Source organism: Rhamphochromis sp. 'chilingali' (genome assembly GCF_963969265.1).
Source record: "Rhamphochromis sp. 'chilingali' genome assembly, chromosome: 11".
Taxonomy (NCBI): domain Eukaryota; kingdom Metazoa; phylum Chordata; class Actinopteri; order Cichliformes; family Cichlidae; genus Rhamphochromis; species Rhamphochromis sp. 'chilingali'.
Window position 1 is genome coordinate 26,583,591 of NC_137938.1, and position 26,591 is coordinate 26,610,181.

At 38.7% G+C, this 26,591-nt stretch overlaps 2 protein-coding genes across 8 annotated transcripts; both read left to right on the plus strand.

Annotated features, from left to right (window-relative positions):
- The first annotated feature begins 389 nt into the window (after nucleotides 1-389).
- Nucleotides 390-10,670, plus strand: ddx61 (DEAD (Asp-Glu-Ala-Asp) box helicase 61). 4 transcript variants are annotated; one of them, XM_080896898.1, is made up of 13 exons: nucleotides 390-528; nucleotides 1,335-2,136; nucleotides 3,290-3,353; nucleotides 3,492-3,596; nucleotides 4,046-4,175; nucleotides 4,665-4,811; nucleotides 5,406-5,500; nucleotides 5,612-5,734; nucleotides 5,832-5,960; nucleotides 8,901-9,081; nucleotides 9,167-9,268; nucleotides 9,362-9,573; nucleotides 10,242-10,670. In XM_080896898.1, exons 2-12 carry the CDS (start codon nucleotides 1,961-1,963, stop codon nucleotides 9,541-9,543), a joined length of 1,434 nt encoding a protein of 477 aa, XP_080753024.1. In that variant the 5' UTR covers nucleotides 390-528; nucleotides 1,335-1,960; the 3' UTR covers nucleotides 9,544-9,573; nucleotides 10,242-10,670. The 4 variants fall into 4 exon arrangements, with proteins under 4 accessions (XP_080753024.1, XP_080753027.1, XP_080753025.1 ...); XM_080896901.1 differs by having other exon boundaries at nucleotides 1,391-2,136; XM_080896899.1 differs by lacking the exon at nucleotides 390-528 and adding an exon at nucleotides 530-648.
- Nucleotides 10,671-12,553: 1,883 nt separating this feature from the next.
- Nucleotides 12,554-22,893, plus strand: tomm40 (translocase of outer mitochondrial membrane 40 homolog (yeast)). Of its 4 annotated transcripts, none has more exons than XM_080896904.1 (9): nucleotides 12,554-12,671; nucleotides 13,368-13,603; nucleotides 13,732-13,892; nucleotides 18,380-18,481; nucleotides 18,601-18,706; nucleotides 19,547-19,669; nucleotides 19,825-19,901; nucleotides 20,825-20,927; nucleotides 22,392-22,893. In XM_080896904.1, the coding sequence occupies exons 2-9, from the start codon at nucleotides 13,387-13,389 to the stop codon at nucleotides 22,529-22,531; spliced, it is 1,029 nt and encodes a 342-aa protein (XP_080753030.1). In that variant the 5' UTR covers nucleotides 12,554-12,671; nucleotides 13,368-13,386; the 3' UTR covers nucleotides 22,532-22,893. The 4 variants fall into 4 exon arrangements, with proteins under 4 accessions (XP_080753030.1, XP_080753028.1, XP_080753029.1 ...); XM_080896902.1 differs by having other exon boundaries at nucleotides 12,559-12,675; XM_080896903.1 differs by having other exon boundaries at nucleotides 12,573-12,679.
- Nucleotides 22,894-26,591: the final 3,698 nt, after the last annotated feature.

Below are 26,591 nucleotides of genomic sequence, written 5' to 3' on the forward strand. Positions count from 1 at the left end.
GTCATCAGGCACACCTTCCCTGTCACTCTTGCTGCTATCCTTTTTTTACACAAATCACCCCTGACACTCATTTCCACCCACTCTAACCTGCCAGACCTCTCTTCTTCACCTCTCTGGTGCACTGTCATTACTTCACAGGGCTGACTGCATGTATTTAAGCTCACCCACCTTCACTACCTCAATAAGCAACATTCATATGAGATCATAATAATAAAAGTATTAAGGTTAATGTCAGCGTCATTATATTTACATATTGCCAGTATTTTGGGCTTCAGAGTCGGTGCCTCAGTGATGGCCTGAGCTGAGTAGCTAAAACTTTTGAGGCGTTTGAAAACAGGCCCGTGATTGGCCAATTGGCAGTTCCATTGGTTCAAACAGCCAACCCCAAAACGAGCGCGGCCATGTTGAATTGTCAGTTCTCTCAAAGAAGAGACAAAAGGTTAAAAAAAACTTCTGTGCCTTTGTCAAAAGTAGTGCCTACCAAGCTTAAACGAAAAGCCGATATACAGTTGAATCACGACACAGGCGGTAAGTTTGTAAGGGAAAGGTAGCATCTTTCTCTGACTGGTAGAGTTAAGCGTCACCGTTAGCGTATACTGCCTAGGCTAGAATCAGCGTGCTCGGATGGTTGAATGAAAGTGCTGAAGGGTGAGATGTAAACGGATGCAGATGCGGTTTCTTTGTAAACGACAGATATTTTGAAACAGTTTCTCACAAACCGGAAAAAAAAGACGCAATCTTAGCTTGTTAGCTCGATGGCAAAGCCCACGTAGCTGTACGTGAAGTTTTAACGGCGCGTACACTCGTGTAAGTTAAAGTATTCTAGCTAACTTTGTTATCGATAGCGGTAACTTTATGGATAAACTAAACACATGTCGGTCACTGTTGGCTTTACTTTGTTGTTTAACATGGCTAACAATTGCACTGGCTAGCTAAGTGACCATAACACTGGCTGCTAAAATTCAAAACTGCTTGCAGCTGTTATTAAGTTTACACTGGTTGTTAGCCTCGGCATCAAAACAAAGGCAAAGTTGTCCGAATTAAAATGTTAACTCCACGTTTTTCAACCTCCTCATTTTACTTATATTTCCATAAATACTTGATAGACTTTCTTGCCATCTACCACCAGTCTTGTGGTGGCAGCATTATTTGTCACAATATAACAAAGGTGAGCTTTGCCTTTGGTACACATCTGAAATGTATTTCGTTGATCTGGTCAGGTGCCTTTGAGTAATACCACTTTGAAGCGCTTGTTATTTTTGTGCTCTTCTCTTTTGACTAGCCTGTTAATGCTTAAAAAAACAACAACAACCGCCATTGTTTATTTCTTGCAGGAAACCTGGACTACTTTTCTTGTGTATTGTTCATCATTTCCTTTAACATTTTGTAGGCTTCCATCTTGGCGTTTTGCTACAGGAGAATTGAAAACCGAAAAAAATGACCCCCAAAAATTAAATGTAGCCTGCCAGTGCTTTAAAAAAATTGCAGGGATTGTAATTTTTTTCAGACCACTATTAAGAACAATCCAGTATTAAACCCCAGCAGTACGAGTTATATACTTGAACATGAGAGCAGTTAGATATGTGATCAAGTTGTCCATATTTTAATACTACCCATTTTCAGTCAATGTAACAGTCAAACTCATACTCACAAGTGCACACTAAAAACACACACAAGTTTATTCTTTGGTCATATTAGTCACGCTATTTATATTGATTTCTCCTTTTTGGAGAGTTGTATTGTAAATAGGCAGAATTTACACACAAACTTCTTTTTATGAAGAGGTCTGAATGTTAGATTGTGAACACATGGTTTAAAAAGGATAGATAAGAGAAAAGGGTTTTATTTTTCTCACGTTTTAGTTTTGCAATACATGTGCACATTAAAGTAGAGCAGTGAAAAGGAACTGAGCTGAAATATTACAATACTGCGAGGAAAATCCAGTTAAGGTGTTGGACACATGGCGACAGCAAGAACCGCAAACCCAGCACCAATGGCTGGATTGAACAAACCAGCAAATGGGCAGCTCAGGGGACAGACCAAGACAGGTGGACAACAGTCTGAACTCCTGTCAAATGTCCAACATCCCAGTGCCCATAAAAGGACCAGCATACCTCAGAGCAGTGGAGGCATCAAGTAAGATACTTGCTTTAGTAATGTTTCTCTTCTACTTTGAAAACAGAAAAGTGTCGTTTTTTCCTCACGTAATCATTTTTTGCAGCTTGACAGCTTGTGCTTTAGAGAAAACCTGCATGAGAACCCCATGGGAAAGTTCAGGACTTCTCACCAAATCTTCTAAACAGTCAAAGCCTTTTTTAAATCCCTGCTATCAGCTCTAATTACCATTACACCTGTCCTGACATGACTTAATAATTTAAGGTTTAACAGTAAGATGTTTTTGCTGTTGGCAGCACTTAGTACTTTGTTTGGAAGTTCATGAATTACAGAATTGTTAATTTTGTGAAGATCATGTACTTCACATTTGGTTTGTGTGCATATGTGACAATTTTAGAACATCATCAGCATTCACACCAGGGCTAGCTTGGGTGTTAAAAGCAAGATCCAAAATAAATTAACCAAAAGAAGTAGATTTGCATTTAACACTTATTTAGATGTTTGCCCACTTACCAAACAGGGACATGCATACAGGTCGAGGGCAAGTATCTGCCTACCCAAAGGAATATAATTTGAAATTGTTTTTAGTTCTTCTTAACCAGTGGGCATCAAAAATAACCCTGGTTTCCAGAGTGCAGTTTTAAAGGCGTCAGCATGCTCTCTGTGCTCTTCAATATTATGGCCAGCAGCAGAACTGCTTTAGAATACAATAGGTTATTGTCATTGTACATATAAATTTTAAAAAACAAAACAAACTAGACTAGTAATACACATATGGACAAGTGAAAGTTATTCTTTATATCTGGCTAATTTCTGCCATCTAGTTGAAACAATGAGTACTTCTAATAATTGGTTAGTCCATTGTGTGGGTCTTAGAAGTTATAATATTAGCCTTGCATACATTAGTTTTAGTATTGCTGTGCTGCTTTGAAGTTGCTTTCACCAATGCTCGCCATAGAAATTACTACATTAAGCTGTTGTGTATTTTTAGTATATTAGGTCTTCATCTTTCCAAGTTGAGCCAAATCACACTGCTTAAAGCCCTTTTCCCTCTCTGAAGATTATGAAATAAAGAACTAAATGTTGCAGTGCTTATTTTAACATTTTGTTTTCTTTTTTCACTTGATATGGTCTGGGTCTTCCCTACAAAAATTGTACTCCTGATTACGACTAGGTTTGGTGATGACTGGAAGAAATGCCTGGAGCTTCCTCCAAAAGATACCAGGGTGAAAACTTCGGTAGGTGACTGCCATTAGACGCAAGTATAGTTATACATGCTTACTTAGACTCAGTCCATGCTGCCATCTAGTGCTGTAATCCTCAACCTCTGGATCGTTTTAAACAGTAAACTAAAATGATTGAGTTGTGTTCTCCAGGATGTGACATCCACCAAGGGAAATGAATTTGAAGACTACTGCTTAAAGCGAGAACTGCTTATGGGAATCTTTGAAATGGGATGGGAGAAACCTTCCCCTGTCCAGGTAAATAAAGTAGCCAGAACTCTGGTTCCTGTTTCTGGTGTTAATTTAGATGTATAAATAGTTGCACCCTTTAACAGAATCCCATTACCCCCACTTTGCCTTGATACAGCCCCATGCCTCAGCCATATGCTTTGCAGGGAAGTTGTCCACAAATGGAAAAAACAGCAGGAGAAACACTAATATGCATCTACCAAACAGAAGAGAAGCATTTTTGATTAATTTACTCTGGAACAAGTTTTAATTTCAGTGAGTAGGAGGCTAAATGAGTCCAATCTCTAGTCCTCCTGATTACATATAAGTATGAAGTGTTAAACATTGGTGCCACTTTGCGCGTTTTTGACTGTTAGAAGAAACAGTAGGGGTGATCCTTTAGTCCTGTCTATTTACATTGCTTCATGCCTAATGAACCATGCCCATTTTTCTGAATCGACTTGTTTGTCTGCCAACAGGAGGAGAGCATCCCTATTGCCTTATCAGGACGAGATATTTTGGCAAGGGCTAAAAATGGAACGGGAAAAAGTGGTGCCTACCTCATTCCTCTCCTGGAGAGGATAGACCTTAAGAAGGATCATATCCAGGGTGAGTTTCTTCTAGGTCTGGGCTGATGGCTTACAGTCAGTGTTGAGACAACCAACTACAGTTTAAGATGATGCCTGGTGGCTAGACAACAGTGGAAGAAAGTAGCGACAGACTGTACATGATTAGTGGCTTCACAGCGTATGAGTAGTGCATGAAAGTACCGTGCAGAATCAGTGGTCTGCAGCACTGCAGACTACTGAAAACTAAGTGAAGTGCAATAAAATAAACTGAGACATGAGCATGAATATATGACAGCCATGACTGAAAAGTAGAGATAATTTCATGAACTGTAGGGATGTTGTGCTCAAGCTGCACACATGCACACTTTGATCAGTGGTTCTTTTGTTGCTCTAAAACTAATGGAAAATATTGATAATATACTGATTATGATCGCTGCACTGCACTACTCCATCAATAGTTTTTCTGCTGCTGGAAACCTTAATTTTTTCTGCATTAATATCAGCCCTTATTGTATCCGTTTCCTTCCAGCCATGGTAATGGTGCCAACAAGAGAGCTGGCCCTGCAGATGAGCCAGATCAGCATTCAACTCAGCAAGCACCTGGGAGGAGTCAAGATCATGGCTACAACGGGTGGGACAAACTTGAGGGATGACATCATGCGTCTTGATGAGACTGGTATTTAACATTTTAAGACAATTTTAAAAAAGTTATTTTTATGGCTGCAACTGAATCTTTTTTTTTTTTTTTTTAAATATTGTTAAAGATATTTACTATTTTTCCCCCAACATATAGTTAAATTTAAATTGCTTATCTGACTAATTAACTAAGTAGCAAATATGTTCATATTTGAGGTTCAAATTGTTCCTTTATCTTGACTCTTGTTTGTTGGCTCTTAAGTCTCCAATGAATGGGGCCAGGAAGAGAGAAAGTTTGTAAGCTGGACTTAAAGGGCAGAGAACACAATGGCCATATAGCGCTTTACACTGAACCCATTGACACACACATTCAAACACTGGTGATGGCAAGCTACATTGTAGCCACAGCCACCCTGGGGCGCATTGACAGAGGCGAGGCTGCTGAACACTGGCGGGTGAAGTGTAGTGTGAAGTGTCTTGCCCAAGGACACAATGACCGAAACTGTCCAAGCCGGGACTCAAACTGGCAACCTTCCGATTACAAGGCGAACTCCCAACTCTTGAGCCATGATGGCTCCCAGTAACCATGGCAGTAATACTTTTCTTGGTTTTTTCATGCTTGCTTCTCCTGCAGTGCATGTAGTGATTGCCACACCAGGGAGGATACTGGACCTAATTAAGAAGGGTGTGGCAAAAGTGGACAAGACTCAAATGATGGTGATGGATGAAGTACGATTTGCTCTCTTTTTTTCTATATTGTTTATTGTTGACTTTTTTTTTTTTTAAGTTTGTGGACATACTATTCCTTTTGATGTTTTACCTCCCCCTCCCTTTATTCAGGCAGATAAGTTGCTCTCCCGGGACTTTGTGGTTCTGATCGAAAATATCATCAGTTTCATGCCAAAGGATCGTCAGATTTTGCTTTACTCTGCCACTTTTCCCATCAGTGTGCAAAAATTCATGGTAAGATGTCAAACATTAAATCTTCTGCATGAGTAAGAATTCACTTTGTTTGTACTCTCGTTTAACAGTTTAAGTTGTTGTAAACTGTTTTGTGTAGAGTAAGCACATGCAGAAGCCTTATGAAATCAACCTGATGGAGGAACTCACACTGAAGGGCATCACTCAGTACTATGCCTATGTGACTGAAAGACAGAAGGTACACTGTCTTAACACACTCTTCTCCAGGGTAAGTAATCAAAATTTCGATTAGTTTTGACTACGGGTGCAACAATATACAAAAATCACGGTTCAGTTCGGTACTTTGGTGTCACGGTTTGATATTTTTTTTCAATACAAAAAAAATGTTCATGTCTTTTTTTTAATCTGTAATGTATTAAAATTATGAATATTTCTTTTAACTCAAAAGTACAGTTTTCAAATTAGATGTTGCTGAAACAACAAAATAATAAAAGAAATCTATCTTATCAAGAAATCACTCATCTGTGGGAAAAAAAAGTTTATTACAGAGAAATGTCTCTTTCCAAAATCAAAACTATAATATACCCTTCTTGTGGGGTATATTCTTACCCCCAGCCCAGCATTAACTATGTTCTTAGCATTGTCAGTAGTTACAGGTATTATAGCATTTGGTCGCACTAACTTACAATCTTTCACAGCTTCTGACAGATCTTTGGCTAAGTCGTCAGTGGTGTGACTTTCGATGATGTGTGTCTGCAAAACACTGTTTTTCATCTGCCATTCCAGATCAATGTAATGTGCAATGACGGTTAAGTAGCTCTGTGTAGCTCTTGAAGTCCAGCCGTCTGAGGTCAGAGCAACACTGGGTGCTGCTGACACTGCCGTCTCTAATTTGGCTTTTGTCTCCTTGCACAAAGCAGGAACTGCAGTATCGGTGAAATAGGTTCGTGAAGGAATATTGTATCGGGGCTCAAGTACTCTCAGCATTTGCTGAAACCCGGTGTTTTTCTACAACAGAAAAGGGTCGCATGTCGACAGCATAAAAAATGGCAATTGTCCTGTCTATTTCTTTTGCCCTCTTAGAATCATGTACTAACGGCTGTCTAAATGACTCGGGTAAAGTTTGTAGCATGTGTGCTTGTTGTTGTTTTTATCTGCTTCCACTTATCTTTGCACTAGGGTTCTGTCTCGCTAGCTTGAGTGAATGCATGTAGGCGGCGTTCTGTGGATCTGCACTCGACAATGCATCCTAGGCGGAGTAGTCGAACGCAGATCCACTGAGCTCTCAACACAGACAGCATCATCAGAAGAAAAGTTGATAAAATAAATTTTAAAAATTTGTATTGTTCAATACATATGTGTACCGAACCAAAAGCACTGTATCGAATGGTTCAATACAGATACATGTATTGTTGCACCCCTAGTTTTGACCAACCAGTTGTGCTATCCAGTCTTTAAGTCTGACGTCATTAACCATTTCTGGGTCCAAAGTCAAACAAACACTGGGGCGTCACTAAGAGTTACAAACTGTCTAAATTTCCTCTTTCATCTTTAATAAAATGATCAGTGTGGCTGCTCTAATAGGTGTAACAATTAAGTTTAACATCCAGGCATCCATAAAAACAGAATTTATGAAATGTAAGAGTTAGAAGTTGGCAGGGAGTTAGCTCACTAGTTTCCATCTAAACATGACATACCGTGTTCTGCATTAGGGATTTCTGAAAAAAACAAAACGTTTTTTCACTTCTGAGATAAATGAAGACAGGAAACTAAACAGCAGCAGTGACGTTTGCAGGGTTATTGAAGTTGGGCTAGCTGATATATAATGGTGTGCTACATGGTGGCTAGCTACGCAGCTATGGTTGGCATAATATAAACACAGTAAGCTGATGAACGCTAAATTTTTCCCTACTCGATAAAAGTTAATGCAAGGGTTCCCCATGGTTGGGGACAAATTCAGTTCCATAGCAGGATCCTTTAAATGGACCAAACTTCAGTCAGGAGAACAACTGAGACAATCCAGCCACAATACGAGGTTGGTCATTAATTTACCGCATGGGCTCGGCTGTAGTTACATCGTAAGGTTTTAAAAATTGAGCTTTAAAATGAATAGTTGTAATAAAAACCGAGAGGGGCCGACAGTGATCACTGCTTTTTCTTTTTTTCTTTTCTTTTTTTTTAGTGCTTGTTCAGATTAAATAGAACAAGATACAAAGTATTAAAACATGTAAAAAAAAAAAAAATCACAACAGCCTCAATAAATGAAGAGCAGTTTGGACCCAGAAGCACAATTAATGCATCATCACTTAAAGACTGGATTGCTGCACCATTAAGAAGAGAAACTCTGCCCCCTTGGGGTGATAGTGGTTTTTTTTGTGTTGTATGACATGTGTTGTAGTCGAAGATATTAGTAGGAAAATATGCAAAAATAAATTGAAAATCTAAGAAGACAGGTTTGGGCATCCCTTGTCAGAATACTGTGACCGTCCAGGTGAGATGAAATTACAAATGAGGCATTTCATAAAAAATGAAAAGACACATTTTCATGTCTTTTATGAAAGTATTCATGAAATCAGTCTTTCACTGCCATCCAAAATATTGCTAGCTTGCCCAGTAACCAACATATTCATCATTCATATTCATGTTTTACACCTGGAGGCTGACTGAAAAGTCGGCAGTGGTATACAATGATTTAGCCTGTGGACCATTATGAGGTATAGAGTAAATATAATTGGCTCCTACATTGTGTTCACGCAGTACTGACCCTAGTAAAAAGACAATGGTTTGTTTGTTTGTTTTTTTTAGTTGAAATTACACCAATGTTGCTTCACATATGATCATGTAATGCATTTACCTTTTGATTTTCTGTTGCTCTTTGTTTTCTCTGACCTGAGGACCACTGAACAAATCCTTCCTTTTTTTTGGGGGGGGGGGGGGTGTCTGTCCTCCTTTCTTCCTTCCTTAACTATTCACAGTAATGGAAATTTTGACCCAGCCTTTGCGTGCCACTGTGCCTGTAACGTGTATTTGAATTCACTTTTTTTTTTGTTAGATTAAGTAAAAAGGAAAATGTATTTATGATAAACATAAAATTTGCACTTAAAGCTAATAAAACAAAAATACAACGCAATGTAAACACAGCTTCCAACAAAACAGTTTTGTTCACATTTTGTGAACTAACCCTTCATTTTGTATTTTTCTCTTCCAGCTCCAGATCAATCAGTCTATCATCTTCTGTAACTCCACTCAGAGAGTTGAGCTTCTTGCAAAGAAAATCACTCAACTTGGTTATTCATGCTTCTACATTCATGCAAAGATGATGCAGGAGTACAGAAACCGTGTGTTCCATGACTTCAGAAATGGATTGTGCAGAAACCTAGTCTGCACAGGTAGGTGAAGAGTTTTTGCATTGGAAAAATGTGAAGTGGAAGAACAAATGTTCACTGGGTTGAGTAAGCACATGTTTTCTTGTAGACCTCTTCACTCGGGGAATTGACATCCAGGCTGTAAACGTGGTTATTAATTTTGACTTCCCCAAAAATGCAGAGACCTACCTCCACCGCATTGGCAGATCAGGTAACCTGTCGTTTTGTCAATAAGTTAGGTTTACAGCTACTGTTTGTAATACCACTACTAATACAAGCTTGACACCATGTTGATTTTCCACAGGGCGTTTTGGTCACTTGGGTCTGGCTATCAACCTCATAACTTCAGATGATCGCTACAATTTGAAGAATATTGAGGACCAGCTGGTTACTGACATTAAGCCCATACCCAGCAGCATTGACAAGAGCCTGTATGTTGCAGAGTTTCACTCTGTTGACGCAGAAGATGGTGAAGAGAAGGCATAAACTAAGGACTGGGAGCTGCACAAATCAATGGTCAGTTCCTTGAATGGCTCAAACTGAAGCATTACTGAAAAATAAATCTCTAAGAGTCAAAAGTTTGGTTTATAAATAAAACAAGATGGGATGTTTGCTGCCCTTTGGTTGCTCAGGACTAGGTTGTTGCAACCGTGTAAACACAGATTTTAATTGCATTTGTCAGTTAATCTACATCAAAATGTTATTCAGGGTTCATGCTTGGCCTTGAACGCGCCTGCTGAAAAGCTGTTTGATCTGTGGCCAGTGAGTATTCACTGCCCTATTCTGTGTTTCCAGTATTATGATTGTGAGGTGAATTCATCAGCAAGGAATAGCTTAAAAAGTATATCATGTACAGGTGAAACCAGAGAGAATATTCTTGCTCGCTGTGTTCTGAACCATAAGAAGAGTACATATATAGGGGTATTTTAGGATGTAGTGCATCTGAACACTCTTCCTGAAGCAACCTTTTTAATTGATTAGTTAATCTTCATGAAAGAGGATATAAAGCTTTACAAGATTTAAAGGTGAAGGGGTTACAGAACAGTCAGCATAGATTTGGACAGAGCTGATCTGCACACAGGGCCAGCTATCTGCTCTGTGGGTTTACTACAGTAGTGACACATTGACATGGTTGGAACTGGAGATTATAATTTTATTCCTGGCTTTTTTCTTTTGTTTTGCAGAACAAACATGGTGCCTGGCATTTGTCACACAATACTGGCTACACATCAGACAAGATTCAAAGTGAAGATTTTCTTTCTGCTCCTTCCTCCCTCAAAATAATATTTTTGTACATTTTTCATTTCCTGTTTGAGTTTACTAGTAAACTGGTGTCCCACAGAAAATTCCCACTTGAGCATGGACAGTGATTTCTATCAGTGTGGCAGACTACACTGCTAGAAATCATGCCTATGTGATTTGAGCTAAGGTTGAAGGACCTCACCAAATTCAGCCACTATTGAAATGATCTGCTTTTGGTGCTTTGTTGTAAGAATAAAACCGTAACCAAAGGTGAACTCGGTGGATAGTGCCAACTGTGAACTACAATGTTTGTGTCCACATCCTGCTGAAATGCATTTGAGCCAGTGACATAAAGAAAAACTGCAACTTTGGTCACGTACGTTTGGTCATTTCTTATACTGTCTGTGATAATTATGACATGCTCAGTATTATGATGTATTTTATCAGTTTAAAAAAAGTTTTGAAGATCACCAACCCCAAATTAATTTGATGCATGGTCTGCAGTATTGAATTAAGTAATCTGGTATTTTATTACATTACTGCATTACTTTCACAGGCCTTGTGTGAAATCTGACCCTTCTTCTGTGGAGGTTTTTAAAATCTTAGCAGAAACTAAGGATTGAAAGACCATTCAATATAAAATTTGCATATACTGCATTAGGGTAAAGCCACAGTTTTTGTCTGGACACATTTGCTACAACATGACACACATGGAAAAAAAATTTCCCTCTCCCCAACTTCCTTATTTCTGTCAGCTAGAACAGATGTGGCCATTCTTACTTGACCCTTCTCATTAGCATTTTTACCCTCACAAGCAGTCTCCCGGGGTTTATTTTTGTAACACTGAGACAAACTGTGTGGAAAATACAATGGAATCAGCACCAGTAATCCTTTCATTCTTGTCATCACCATTTCATTAACATTCAGATGATTGGGCAGAAAATCTGAATGGTGTGACCACTTCTTGCCTTTACAGGTGAAGTTTCTGCCCCTTGATTTACTAAAGATATTTGCATTAATTGTGAGACGCACCTAATATTTTGGAATATAGTACACAAAGAGACCAAAGAAGAGCACGAGTTGGAACAAACCTTCATAAACCAAAATGGCAAAAAATTCTTTCCTCTGACGAACCTTTAAAAAGGGCTGCTGTGCTGCTGCAGTGCACAAAGCTTGACACCCGTTTCTTATGATAAACATTACACTTTTTCTTTTCTTCACCAATAGTACAAACAGTTGTGAGTTCTAATAGCAAAGTTTCAATAATGTTGCACTTACTAATAAATGCATTTCATGTAGCACATGTCACATATCAGTAGTCGTAACTACACTAATGACTTTGAACTATTTGACATCAGGGATTGGTTTGTATATAGAACTTTTTTATTCTAGTGGCGCATTCTAAGTGTTTTAAACAGCATGCCTCATTCACCCATTCACACCGCAACTTTGTTTCTATGGCAAACTGCTTTGTAGCATTCACACACATTTACACTCCAATGAATGTGTCATTGGGTCATCATCTATTTAAAATATGTATTTATGTTTGTTTCTCTGGCTGACTTTCACATTAGTGCTAAGCACCCAGGGAGGGGACTCGTTTTTGTCATGCGCATCTGTATTTTTCTTCCAGTGTGTCTGAACTAGTAATTGGACTCGTGGATTTGGTTACTGGATTAGAACAGCAATCCTTTGTTTTATTCTTAGAAGAAAATTATCTCTATGGCTTGATGAACCATGTTTTTCTTGACTATATTTATTTTTTAAAATCAGGTGTTGCAATGCTAATTCCAAGCAGATAAAAAGTTCAAGTGACTGCACTCCACAGCTGCACTTTCTGTTTTTTTTTAATTTCATGAATGATTGCATTTTGGTGTAAGCCTGATCCATGTAACCTAATATTTCTTGCTAAGACAGAATCCAAGTCAAACCATAAATCTGTCTTTTATTTGCCTAAAATGCAGTATAACATTTCATTATTTACATTTTAGTTAGAACCTGTTTGAATAACCCTGTCCACTGGGAGATGATCCCATTCTTTTTGAAAAATACACAAAACCCGTATTCTCATATTAGTATAATTAATATATTTTTGTTCCTCGCATATAATTGTGTAAACACTCCTGTTCGCTCCATACCCTTGGAATGTCTTTCAGTGAAAGGCCGAATTATGCGAATGTTCAGTAAATGAATCTAATGATACGTCACTACAAAAGGGTTGTCCTAGCTTCAGCCAATTGTTGCCGGCATGAGATGCACATGAGCCAATGCACAGACGAGTCTGGTAATGGGCGGATCCTTGTCAACTACGGTCACTGACGTTGTCGTGAACTTTACCGGTGTTGAACTACCCCTGGACCCAAACCGTCACCGTAAGTAGGTAAACCGCAGAAAGGAAGGGGGTGTTTTGTCATTTGGGGGCAGGGGGGGTATTTCATGGCGTTACTCTGTCTTGCGTCGTAAATCTAGTTACCGCTCTATTCACATATGGGCGAATAGATCTCGTGGTCAATTCCACATGGCTACCTAGCCAGCCAGTTAGCTAACCAACCTCTGCTAGCTCGCTTTAGCATTCATAGGTTAAATGCTGCTAGTGAATAGTTTTGTCAGCTGGTGGCTTAAATCCATATGTGGCTTAACTAACAAATAACCAACTGCAGTACAACATGTCTTACTATCAGGTTATACTGTTTTTATTGTATTTAAAATCTCGAGAGTCTAACTAAATTGGGCCTTAGCTGAAACCAACATGCTGCACCAATGCTTCAATGAGGGTAGCGGTGTTGATGGTCGCTGAAGTCTTGTGAGCAAATGCTTTAAGAGCTCCGTGTTACTAAAGGGCTTACAGATATACTGTATGAAGCATGAGTAACAGATCTCTGAGCAGAATATGCGCGTGTATGTATTTGTGTATTTACCTCACAGGATATGCAGTTCATGTTCAAATTTACTTTTTGACCATTTCTACAAGATCAGTTTAACAGTTTGTAATCTGAATGCAAATATGCAGCTTTTATTGCTGTTTTGAAACAATAATGTATTTATACACTGCCTGTCTCTCTCAATAGGCTGTTACCATCTAAAACTATGGGCAGTGTGTTGGCTGCCGCCTCCCCCAGTCCAGCCCCAGCTGTAGCTGGAAGTGGACAAGGGGTGCCAGGCTTGGTGTCGGTCCCTCCTGGGTTCACTATGCCCTCAGTGTCTTCCGTCCCTCCAGCAGCTGGATCTGACCAGCCGACGGCAGATGCACAAGCCTCTCTCCCAAATCCAGGATCATATGACGAATGCCACCGCAAATGTAAAGGTCTGGAAATGAGGCGCTCTCTCTGCATTTCTTCATTTGTTTTTCAACTTTTGCATCATAATTATGCTGTTGTATCATTGCATCAAGTGTCATTGTTAAGCCGTGTTGTTCTCCCTGCTTTGTTTCAGAGGTGTTTCCACTTCAGATGGAAGGGGTGCGGTTAGTGGTCAACAAAGGCTTGAGTAACCACTTCCAGGTCAGCCATACTGTTACCCTCAGCACCCTGGGTGATTCTGGTTATCGATTTGGTGCTACCTATGTAGGCAGTAAACAGACTGGGCCAGCAGAGGTAATGCTCTCTTTTTTTCTTTTTTCTTTGCCTTTGCCTTAACATACTACTGATGTGATTCTGACCGTTGTGTGTAAATCTTTGTAATGTTTACAGAATTGAATGTTAATTCCATAAATACATCAACATTTCATTTAAAATGCATGAATATTATTGAGGTCGCGGTTATTTGTCACGAATAATCATTAGAACAAAATTGTCCTTTTTTTCTTTTTTTTGCACTGTCATGTAAATGTAGCATAGCTTTTATATTCATGTTGCCTTACATTCCTTATGTACAATGCTTTGCAAAAAATAAGTCACCTAGATTCAGTGCATCTTTTAGAAGAAAAATAGAAAACTTACCAAAGTGTAAGATAAAATCAAAACAAACAGGACACTCTTTGTATTTGTATATTGTGCTAAATTCCTGTTAATTAAATCTTTTTAAAGTGTTTATTCACCTCTTTGAGGTGAAATATATTGTCTTGTGTCATTCAAACATTTGAATTTGAACTAAATAAAGTTGTGTCCAAACTACAGGATAAAAAACAAACACAAAAAAACAAACTAAAGTGGCCATCCCTGAGTGTAGCCAAATGAAAATAAAAGGTAGGATTATGCAGGAAACGACCTACTGTTTTAGTATTATTTTAGTATTGCTTAATGCTTAAGGGTTAACACATCTTTGTCCAGCATTTTGACTATTTTCCTAAAGCCTTCATTAATCACTGTGTTTACTGGATGAATATATCTTTGGTAAAACGTGTTGGCAATTTCACTATGTCTTCATGAGCTGGGTGGATAAACTGTACATGCTTGATTTTCTGGACACCTGACCTGCTATTGGAGGATTTCAATAAGAAACAATTGCATTGTTTACGTTGCCTTTATGCAATCATCTTACTACAGTTAGCTGTGTGACTTTGCCACACAGACGTGAGTCTGCTATACTTTTTGCACATTGTTTGTTCTTGGTTTATGTCACTTGTTTTAAATTCCCAGTATTTTATAAACCAACGGATGATAATCTGCTTTGAGAAACAAGTTCCACACCTTCTGTTGTACCAGATGTTTGACTTTTTAATCTAGTGATACTTGTTCAGATGACATCCAATACATTTTATGGTGCAGGTAACAGCTGTTATTTGGCATATGCAGGGGACTTCATCAGGGGGTAATTTTAGAGAGCGATTTATTTGATTTTGTTTTGTGTTTGATTGGCAGAACACATTTTTAATATCACTTGATCATGTTCATTTATTTGGTTGAAGTCAAACTCGTGATCACCATTAATAGTGTATCTCTACTTCAGTGTGAATCTTCACATAAATGTCTAATAAGCCATAATGGATGATTAGTGATATTTTATATCCATCTTCTTCTTTCTATCCGGGGGCTGGTTTACGGGGACAGCAGCTCCCACAGGGAAGCCCAGAAATCAATCTCTCCAGCTACCTCGTCCTGCTTGTCCAGGGGAACACCAAGGCGTTCCCAGGCCAGCTGACAGATATAATCACTCCAGTGTGTCCTGGGTCTGCCCAGGGGCCTCCTCCCGGTGGGACATGCCCAGAACACCTTGCCCAGGAGGCATCCTTGTCAGATGCTCGAACCACCTCTACGGGCTCCTATCAATGCGGAGGAGCAGCGGCTCTACTCTGAGCCCCTCCTGGATGGCTGAGCTTCTCACCCTATCTGTAAGGGAGAAGCTAGCCACGCTTAAGAGGAAGCTCATTTCTGCCGCTTGTATCCGCGATCTTGTTCTTTTGGTCACTTCTTTCGGTCACTACCCAGAGCTTATGACCATAGGTAAAGGTAGGGACGTAGATCGACTTTGCTTTTATCCTCGCCTCGCTCTTTACCACGTCTTACCGGTACAGTGTCCGCATCACTGCAGCCGTAGCACCAATCTGTCTGTCGATCTCCTGCTTTCTTCTCCTGTCACTCGTGAACAAGACCCTGAGATACTTAAAGTCCTCCACTTGAGGCAGGAACTCGTCCCTGACTCAGAGTGGTCACTCCATCCTTTTCCGGCTGAGGACCATTGCGTCAGATTTGGCAGTGCTGATTCTTATTCCCACCGCTTCACACTAGGCTGCAAACCGTTCCAGTGTGAGCTGGAGGCCATCACCCAATGAAGCAAACAGAACCACATCGTCCATGAAAAGCAGAGATAAGAGACCACCCAAGTGAAGGCCTTCTGCTACTTGGCTATGCCTAAAAATTCTATCCATAAAATATTCTATTCTACTCATAGGGATCTTGTGAATTGCTCTTTGTCCGGTGTCTCACCCAGGACCAATTTTCCATGGGAGACCCTACCAGGGGGCAAAAGCCCCTGGACAACACAGCTCCTGGGATCCCTGGGATTGCATTTTATATGCAAACAGTAAAAGATCTTGTCTGTCACTGTGACTTGAGTGATCTGTGCATAATCATTTTTTTTTTTTATCAATTTCTTTTGAAAAAATTACAATATATGTTGAATGCATGTGGAAACTAACTGTAGACGTTCACATACAGTAGAGCAATAGCAATATTATATGCATCAGAAATTCATCTAGAGCACCAAAATGTGGCCACCTAACCTAAAAACTAACTTGTTGATTTGGATTATTGAGCCAAAGTAGTAGAGGTGGGAATCACCATACATCCCACGATACGATATTATCACAATACTTAACGCACGATACGATATTATTGCAATTTTTAAAATATTTTGCGATATTCAGATTCTGTACATAAAGGTAAACTTTATCAATATTCATTTTATCTAATATCAAAGTCTCACACTCAGTCTTTCTGTCATTTCAGTCAGTTTTATTGTTGACAAACTGAATGGTTTGTATTACAGTCTAGTCCAACTTAACTGAATGCAACCATCTGGTACAATTATAGCTATTCTGAACTATGCAATTTATGAAAACTATGCAGCCCATTCAGCAACTGAAGAATTTGAAAGTAAATTAAAATAAAATAATATTTTATTTTAACATTAAATAAAAAAGTTTTAAACTTAATTAAAATAAAACATGTCTTAAATTAAAATAAGTAAACTGTCATGTTTATTGCTGCCAAAAAACAAGTTAAACACATTTGGACAGTGAAGGAATGTCAGGATCCTTGCTCAGAAAAAGGATCAACATGCTCTGAAGTCAGAGTTCCAGTCCACAAAAACTTTTTTTGTAACAAAATATCGATTTCTGCTGTCCCTGTATCGATACATTATTAGCAAACAAAATATCACGATACTACACAGTATCGATTTTCCCCCCCACCCCTACAAAGTAGTGTCACCTTAAATGCCTGTCTCAAAAATTTAGGGGACCTCATGATAGTTCACTAATTTAGTGGGATGCTGAGATACGCTACAATGAGGCTTACAGTGACATTCATAAATATCTTGAGTATAGTTGTGGATATTGACATCAAAAACAACCGGCTATAATACACTGAATGTTTCAAGACCATTAGGAAATGTTGGTCTGTGAACGTGATAGGTCTTTTTATGGAATTTAGGGTCCTGTGTAATTGTAAAGCATCAGCCACTTATGTGAAATCTGTATTTTTGTCGTGCAAAACAATTGGACAAAACAAAACTGAAAAACATAATTTTGGAGCATTATGGAAGCTGTTTAAACACCAGATGTATTCCAGACCATTAAAGTCTGACCTGTGGTTGACAAAAACAATTGAATATAGTGATGACAAAAATCATTATTGTGTGTGCTATATTATATTATTAATAACCAATGCCACTCCTGAAACATACAAAGTGTGCCTAAATTAAAGATAACTCAACTTTATTATGGTGTTAATTGTGTGCATTTCCCCCCATTTAGAGTTTGTCTCTAAAGCCTCTTTTCCATTAGTACCTACCTGGCTCGACTAACTTCAACTTGGATCGACTGTTTTTTCATTACAATTCAGTACTACCTAACATGCGTGGTTGTCGTCATAGCAACACGTCCAAGCGTCCCGCAGAGTAATTAACATGACACGAACGCTACGAAAAAGGTGGACGTTGTGGCAAGAATATACCTTTTGCTCAGTCTGTGCCTTTTCTTCGGTCTCAGGGATCACCGTATTGTTTTTTGTAGCCATTTTTCTTATTGGTGGGTTTCAAAAATGGTGTTAATGATATGCCTTCATGACTCATCGAGTGACGCTACTGACCAGCCAATCAGTGGCATGCAGGCTGACGACGTCACATTTTAGTACTTGATCGAAAAGTACCTGATACCAAGTACTTTTACTAAATGGAAAAACCAATTGAAGTTGATCCCAGTAGGTACTAATGGAAAAGGGGCTTAAATGACATATTATTAGTGTGTTTGACATTTAGTGTATTATTAGAGTTCAAAACTTCAAAAACACCTGGTTGGATTGTTTTTCTTCACATTTTCACAGCCCCAGATTCTGTATTACCGGTATTGATGCTGACTGCCATTTTATGCAGCTGTTGACATAGTTTTGAAAAGCTGACAGTGAAGTGGTATTCTCTCTAGTCATTCCCAGTGATGGTTGGAGATATGGACAACACCGGCAGTCTGAATGCGCAGGTCATCCACCATCTTACAACAGCTGTACGCTCCAAAATAGCCATACAGGTATGTAGACATGCAATAGCATGTAGATGTGATCCTTTAGAATTTTTATTAAGCGTTTCAGTGAATGTTTTGTTGTCCTTTCAGTATTTTATATTTTCTTTTTATTTATTTATTTTCAGACTCAGCAGCATAAGTTTGTGAACTGGCAGTGTGACATGGAGTATCGAGGAGAGGACTTCACATCTGCTGTGACGCTCGGAAATCCAGATGTACTTGTTGGATCTGGTATGATAAAGATTAGTTTGATCAGTTATCCTTTATTTATTGAAGAAAAAGTCACATTGAAATTAAAATCTCTTTTCCAAGAGAGACCTAGACAAAACTGTAGCAGAAGTTGCAACAAAAAAAGTAAAAAATGTGCTGCAAAATGAAATATAAAAATATTATTCTTAATAATGAATATGAAACCTGATGCATTTAGTTCAATAAACAAAGGTCCAAAAGGAAGATTTTTTTTTTTTTAATAGCAAAATAATAAATTGAGCGTCATTGGGCCTTTCATGCTTTCGTGTGTCAATAAAACACTTTCCAGATGTTCTTTCAGAACCACAGCTGATGTGACTGAATTTCAGCTTGCTGCTGAGTTGAATTGTGTGATGTCTGAGAAGCAAAGCATCAACCTAATAATCTAATAAACATTAATGGAAACCAGGGGGCGCCTGATGTCCATGAATGAGTGCTGCCTCACCTACAGAAAGTAATACATTGCTAGTTCAGTCTATGTGTCCAAACTGTGACTCCTGGAAGAAGTTCTCATTTCTTAGAATACTACTACTATACTCTGTCACGTATTCACAACCATTGATAATAAAACCCAACTCGACAGCAACAACAACAACAAAAAAACCTAGCGAACTACACAGGAGGGATTATAACAGCTTTTAATGAAAAGCTAGGAGTGCTTATAGACTACAAACATCCTCTGTGGGCGCCAGTTTAGCTCAGTGCGTTGAGCAGGCAATCGCATGACATACGGCTTAGAAAATATAAAAAAGTGTACAACGGGAATGTGTCTCAAAAGAAAATATAATCTGTATTTGTAATAGATGCTTTTTACTGCTGCAGGCATTTTGGTGGCCCACTATCTTCAGTCTATTACTCCAGCACTGACTCTCGGTGGAGAGCTTGTGTATCACAGGAGACCAGGGGAGGAAGGAGCGGTCACCTCTCTCTTGGGCAGGTACACAGGTAAAATCGCTCTTTAAGATTCACATTCTGCACTGTAAGACTACGTTGTGCTAAAATTTATATATTTTATCATGAAGCTTTAAGGGTATGGTAAAATGTGAGCTATCTAAGAGATGGATTAGTAATTCTCCCCGCCTTTTTTAAAAACTCCACAGGTGAAAACTATGTTGCTACGTTGACTTTGGGAGGAGCAGGAGCTCATGCTACATACTATCACAAAGCCAATGATCAGGTATCTAACTTCAGTTAAATTGTGTTGCTATACTACTCAGGTCACACTACACTTGCATAAATCCTCACAGTGGATCTGAGGATTTCATCTTGGGCATGTGGAAGTTTGGCCTCCTGAGGCCATCACTGACACAATGCCAAACCTGTCATAATTTTGCGGGCAACATAACCACCTGTAACTGTCTTTAACAGTAATGGTTAAAATGTTTTGTAGCTCAAACGAAAAAAACACAACAAAAAGATTCTCTTCTTTCATCCAGTGCATAGCCAAAGTCTAGAGAATCATGAGGGACGTTTACAAGAAAATCCCTGTAACTTGCAAATGTACTTTAGATAAGCAATGGCTTCTTTCTCCTGAGCACATAATACATTTTTACAATAAAAACAATAAGTCAAAAACGCATGCAGCCAGAGAGATTGAGCAATTCACAACCATATATTAACATCAGAGACAATTTTGCTTCTGATGGTCAAAGATTATGAATGTTGGTAAAATTTTGCAAAGAGTGTTGATGAGACTCGATTGTGGGTTTGACTGCTGCACATTGGAGTCTGGATAAAGGAACAAATATACTGAGGGGGGGTTTTTTTTGTTTGTTTTTTTGCAAAAATCACAGGTGAAGTAAATCCTGTGTTGTTCTGTGTTGTCCTTAAAGTGACACATTTGGCGTGAACAGTTTGCAGTGTTGGGAATCCTAGCAAAACAGTGTTTTGGGGTTGTTTTGATTTTCTACTCCACATTCAGTGAAAACTGGCCTTAACTCTGATGTGAGTAACAAAATCTAAATTCTGGAATATATTTTTTGCAAGTCTGCTGATTTTGGCTTTGAAAATATTTTGCACACGTGCAATGTGCATATGGGTACTTTAATATTGAATTAACAGACTTAATGTTACATGTACTTTAAATTTCTTCTTTCACAGTTGCAGGTAGGAGTTGAATTTGAAGCCAACACGAGGATGCAAGACACAACAACATCCTTTGGTTACCAGTTGGACCTCCCCAAAGCAAATTTGCTCTTTAAAGGTAAATACCGTACACAAGTTGTAACAATCAGTAAGAACTAGAGATGGACCGATCTGATATTACGTATCGGTATCGGTCCGATACTGACGTAAATTACTGGATTGGATATCGGACAGAAATAAAAAATGTAATTCGATCCATTAAATATCAAAAAAGCACCTCACAAAACTTGCGACATGGCGTAACTCGGCTCATAACCGTTGCACTTCGCTGCAGTATGCCTCACGTGATAGAGCAGCTGTGTGTATTTGGAGCCTCGCTACCAAACCGGCATTTCATCTCGAGGAAGTTATCCCTAAGAGAAGTAAAGCAAGTGTGTAAGTTCATCTCTTAATGTTTGTAAAGCATTCCTGCGTTAAGCTTAACAACCGATATATGGAGCGACTGCCTCTTCTCTCTCCTTCCCTCTCCTGCTGCTACTTCAATCGTGAAACTGCTTAATCATCAGCTGATCGGCTTTTCTGTCGCAAGTCCGTCTCTCTTCTTTGTTTTTGGCCCACTTTGCACGAGAAAGAGGAAACCAGCGGCTGAACAACAGTAGCACGTTTAAGCTTGATAAGCTGTTGTTAGAATTTATTTAATATTACTTTCTAGACCAGGATCTTTTTCTACAGCTGACGGCTGGTAACTGTGTAGGGGCGGATCTAGCAAAGTTTAGCCAGGGGGGCCGATAGGGCATGAAAAGGGGGCACAAAGACATACTTTTCTTTCTTATTCTCACTTAAAATGTCTAGCTTTTAATAAATAATTATCTGAATCTTACACCCAAAGTTTTAATCTGATGTAAAATGTATAGAAGTCCATTACTGTATATAGTAACTGTTAAGTCTAATATACCCTAGTAAGCTATAGTACTTTTTCCTTTGGGAAAGTATCATCTGTGAATTCTGGAATTGTGTTGAAGAAAGATGTTGAATCTATTTAATTATTCTTGAAAAATAATTTATTTCTGTGCATTTTTTTTTTTCACCCTACATCGAAATTAAGGTTGATTACGTCGATTAAGCATCATGAGGTGGAGGGGGGGGTGGTTCCCTATTTTTATTTTTTGCTGGGAGTTGGCAACCCTGTTAGTTAGGTTGCTTAATATTTCTGCTAAGTACTCTTTAAAATACCAGAATAGGGAGGATGGAGTAGGTTTAAGTTTATTAGATTGATCAGTATTGCTGAACTATGAAATATTTTGGGTGCAGTGTATTTTTTACATACAGGTATAACAGAATAGCTTTAGTGTTGTTGTTTATTTAAACTTGAGTATGAACTTATACAAAATGCAGCAAGATATTAAAAAAACAGTTTTATTGATTAAAAAACACTATTGGATTCATATCGGTATCGGCAGATATCCAAATGTATCGGACATAAAAAAGTGGTATCGTGCCATCTCTAGTAAGAACATTACCAAAAAAGGGGAAGCAAACATTTCCATTTCAAAATTCATCACTTCTATGTTCTCTTCTGCAGGATCAGTTGACAGTAACTGGGTGGTTGGAGCAACTCTTGAGAAAAAGCTCTTGCCGCTGCCTCTCACACTGGCCCTCGGGGCTTTCCTCAACCACCGTAAGAACAAATTCCAGTGTGGCTTTGGTGTCACGATTGGCTAGAGGTTCGGGGGCTGCTTGGAACCAGCCCACAGGCCACCGTTTGGACCGGCACAGAGACACACAGGAAACCTGGACTAAGTTTTAAAAATTGGATTGAGAGACTCTCTTATAACTGATTTTCTGAGGCAGACAGAGAGACAAAAATGACTCAAGGAGCCAGGACTGGCCAAGCCATGCCTACATACTGTAGCACAAATGTCTTTCCTTTATGGTGTGTTGGATGTACCCAGAGTCTAGAGAGATGTATATCAGAGGGGATCATGTGACGCATGACAACATGTGATGTGAAAATCAAAGTAAGTGGTGAGACATAATATATGGTGGTTATGTATAAATTGAAATAAATGTGATTACTTTTTGTACATTTGCCTGTGTCATTGTTTATAAAATACAACATGTATACCTGGATTATGTGTATCACATGAGCTGCAATACATTCATGAAAGGGATTCTTTGAGTCTGTGAGTGATATGCTGGGTTTACTTTAGTGAGTTGTTTCCATCCAGCTTAAAATAAATTTAGCAAAGCTATGGTTACATTTTTAGGCTGAAATCATATTTTTGTTGTTAACTTTAGACTTTAATGTTGGAATAATTGTTATGGAAAGAAGAATATTCAGTGATGAAACTACAGAGGATCCTACAGTTTTGTGAAAAAACAAAATGTTACTATTTGTGTATATTGCTGTATGATAAACTAGGCAAGAATTTCGAGTAGATTCACCATAAGCATATAACTGATTTTACATCATTGCTTTATGAAGTAATGCATGTTTTTTTTTTAATACTTGAAAAAAAAAAACAGTCTTCGAATCTACAACTAATATTATAAGTTGTTTTCTAGAGTTCTTCACTTACACTAAAAAAAATTGCTATTTCCTGTATTCTTTAGTCATAGTTGGATTAGTACTGTTTAGAAAGGTACAAGGTTTACTTATGTTCACAAGTTTCTGAAATATACAGTACCTGCCCAGTTACATCTGTCAGAAATGTTCAAATTGATTAAGAAGTTGCGCAATTACCAAACTAAAACTTGACCTGGAACTTCTTTAATGCCGTATAGTGGAATATGGTGAAGCATGCAGTGAGATGTTATTGTAGCTGGAGAGAAAACTATTAGATGTATGTGTTCATTAATAACAGACACATTAAAACAGAAAATGTACTTTAAGTAACAGAAGTAAAATGTCAAATATTAACAGTTCATGTATGTAAGTATTAAACACGTCGCCAATTTTATAAGTAAATGTATTTCTATAGGTGGTATTGATATGCAGACTCATCTATCTTGCTGATGAGACCCACCATAGTCACATGGGACAGAAAGAGAATTAGGGTCTTGTTTTCTGCTTAGCCGTCACCTAAGGATTTACATCCTTTATAAGCAGAAGGAGTCTCACTATCTGTTTTAACGTCTCCCATTACAATGGCCTCACTGTGTTTGTAGAGCAAAAGGCCCCTCTGTAGTGAACATGCATACTATAGGTAAATGAATACCACAAACATAAACTAAATTCAATGTTAGCGTTTCTCAAAGTCTGGGGTAAAACCCAGAAGTAGCCATGAATTTCCACATAGCCAACATATATCAAACATTTCTGAGCTAAATTTACAACAGAGTGATAGATCTTTCCTCTCTATCTATGCAGTGTACTGTACTCTTTACTATTGTAGGGCCATCAGCCCATTTAAACAGTATAAACCCTCTCAAAGCCATTTACAGTTATCTTTACTGACCCCACATCAGCATGTTTGAGGCCAATCAAAATCCCTCAGTGAAATGTGATAAACTGAAAATCTTACCTTTAGCGTGTCAAATAATACGTTAAAGTTCCGTACACATGTCAAAGGAACTCACAACTGTTGTTACAATAAGGGTCTAATGCACTTACGCATCAGGAACTGACATGCTAGAAAATCAGTCTAGCTACCCTACAAAATGTGCACAAGTTGCTGTAAAACTTGCATGCTATAATTACTCCAATCACTTTTACTCATGTTCAGGACTCTAACAGAGTTTGTGATGTTCAGAGAGTCATATAAATGCATATCATTTATAAAATGATTATTAACTTCACACCAACGACCACCTTAACTCAAAAACACACTAAGCTTTCCAGGGAAACTGCCTGTCTGTTTAATCAGGTGCCATCTGCATTCATTCGCTGATCCCTCTTGGGTGGCAAAATCATAAAAAACTGATGGGAAACATAGAAAGCATTGTTTCATGTTAACCGTAGAATCCCCCATTTTGACACATGGTCTCTCCCATGAGTCAACTCATCAGAACTAGGAGAATAACAAAAAGGAAAAGGTTAGTTAGACAATTTCTCAGACAACATCAGCTGCTTCTCCTCCAGAGTAACTTCGCTGCAGCCCAGGGTTACACCCTGTGTTAGAGAATAAAATCAGCATTATTGTCATGTTAAGTGGGTCTAACTCTTGGCTCTGCCTGGAGCCTGCATCCACACCACAGTTACCTAGAAACCAAAATCAGTGAGTAAATGCAAACTTCACGCTTGCAAACAACTGTAGGTTATAAGAGCATTAAGGCATCCCACACCACAGACACAAGTGTGCCATGTGCAGTTTATTTCCCCAAATCATTAAAAACACTACTGTTGACATAATTTGCCCAAACCATGGATCATCCCATGTGTTTAATTAAAACTACTGTAACCAATAACTTTTCTTAAGTAATGTCACCCACTTGTTTTAAACACTATGGGCTCAACACCTTAAAATGAATAATGATATGATAATGAGCCCCGCACTAAGATGTTCTGTAATCACTGCACAACCTGCTTCATTTCACTCATGTCTGCCTGTGTGATGCCAAAACCCTTAGAGAGGAAACAAAAAAACAGAGAGAGAATTATGACCTTGTTTTCTGCTCAGCCGTCACCTAAGGATTTACATCCCTGATAAGCAGGAGTCTCACATCTGTTTAACGTCTCCCATTACAATGGCCTCACTATGTGTGTAGAGCAGAAGGCCCCTCTGTAGTGAACATGCAAACAACTAAGTGAGAAAGTGAAATTACTATTACTAATGTGATATGATTAAATATGCGATTAATAAGTGAGAAAAGAAATCTGCCACCACACCCCCTATGAGCAAGCACTTTGGCGACAGTGGGAAGGAAAAACTGCCTTTTAACAGGAAGAAACCTCCTGCTGACCCAGGCTCAGGGAGGGGCGGCCATCTGATGCGACCGGTTGGGGTGAGAGAAGGAAAACAGGATGAAGAGAGACGGAGATTAATAACAGGTATGATTCAATGCAGAGAGGTCTATTAACACATAGACCTGGACACGTGTACCAGTACTTTTAGCCACTTTTGGCTGGAATTTCTCTGCCTTCACTCTTAGCTGGTTTGTGACCTGGCTTGAGATTCAAACTAGTTGGTTATATTTCTTCTTTGCCTGCTTTTTCTCTAGCCTCTTTTCTTCCATGGGCAGAGACTAACAGGATAGTACAGGTACCTGTGTAGAACTCAGATCTGACCTGGGCCTCTCTCTGACTGTTACGACAAGAAGTCCTCATCTTCCTGGCTCCACCTTTGTAACAGAAACTTTAAAGAGTGTTCTATGCCTACACATTTTTGACTAAGAAACTTTTCCAGTTCAACTTGGCTCTCTCTGTTTTCAAGCATGAAGAGTAGTGTTCAGTTAACTCTTTCAGCTTTGACTGTTTCCAGCTGCATAACGAGGCTCTGTCAGACTTGGATGCTGCAATATTGTTCTATCATGGCAAACTCCTTTCCCTGATTATTATAGTTGAATACAAAGTCTACAAAGATCTTTTCATGACACTGTGGATTTTATGTGATTGTGTTCTACATTTGCAAATAGCAAATACCAGTATGACCCCATGTGGAATTTACTAGGGCTGTGGGAGTTCCAAGTGGGCAGACCCACTGAGGACCCACATGAGCCAGCCCAGATGGGCTATGTTCTATGGGTACCATATGGATAAGATATAGGAAGTAGGTTGAACAGGCAACTGAGTTTAACTACCTCAGCTGAGTATAAGTATTACTGTGTTATCTTGTTGTTTTAT

Excerpts from the sequence above, each read along its gene's own strand:
- ddx61 (XM_080896898.1), top strand. The coding sequence starts at position 1,961 with ATGGCGACAGCAAGAACCGCAAACCCAGCACCAATGGCTGGATTGAAC. Across the intron at positions 5,735-5,831 it reads TCAGTGTGCAAAAATTCATG|AGTAAGCACATGCAGAAGCC; the intron begins GTAAGATGTCAA and ends TGTTTTGTGTAG. Across the intron at positions 5,961-8,900 it reads TTAACACACTCTTCTCCAGG|CTCCAGATCAATCAGTCTAT; the intron begins GTAAGTAATCAA and ends TTTCTCTTCCAG.
- tomm40 (XM_080896902.1), top strand. The coding sequence starts at position 12,587 with ATGGGCGGATCCTTGTCAACTACGGTCACTGACGTTGTCGTGAACTTT. Across the intron at positions 13,893-18,379 it reads AACAGACTGGGCCAGCAGAG|TCATTCCCAGTGATGGTTGG; the intron begins GTAATGCTCTCT and ends TATTCTCTCTAG. Across the intron at positions 20,928-22,391 it reads AGCAAATTTGCTCTTTAAAG|GATCAGTTGACAGTAACTGG; the intron begins GTAAATACCGTA and ends TCTCTTCTGCAG.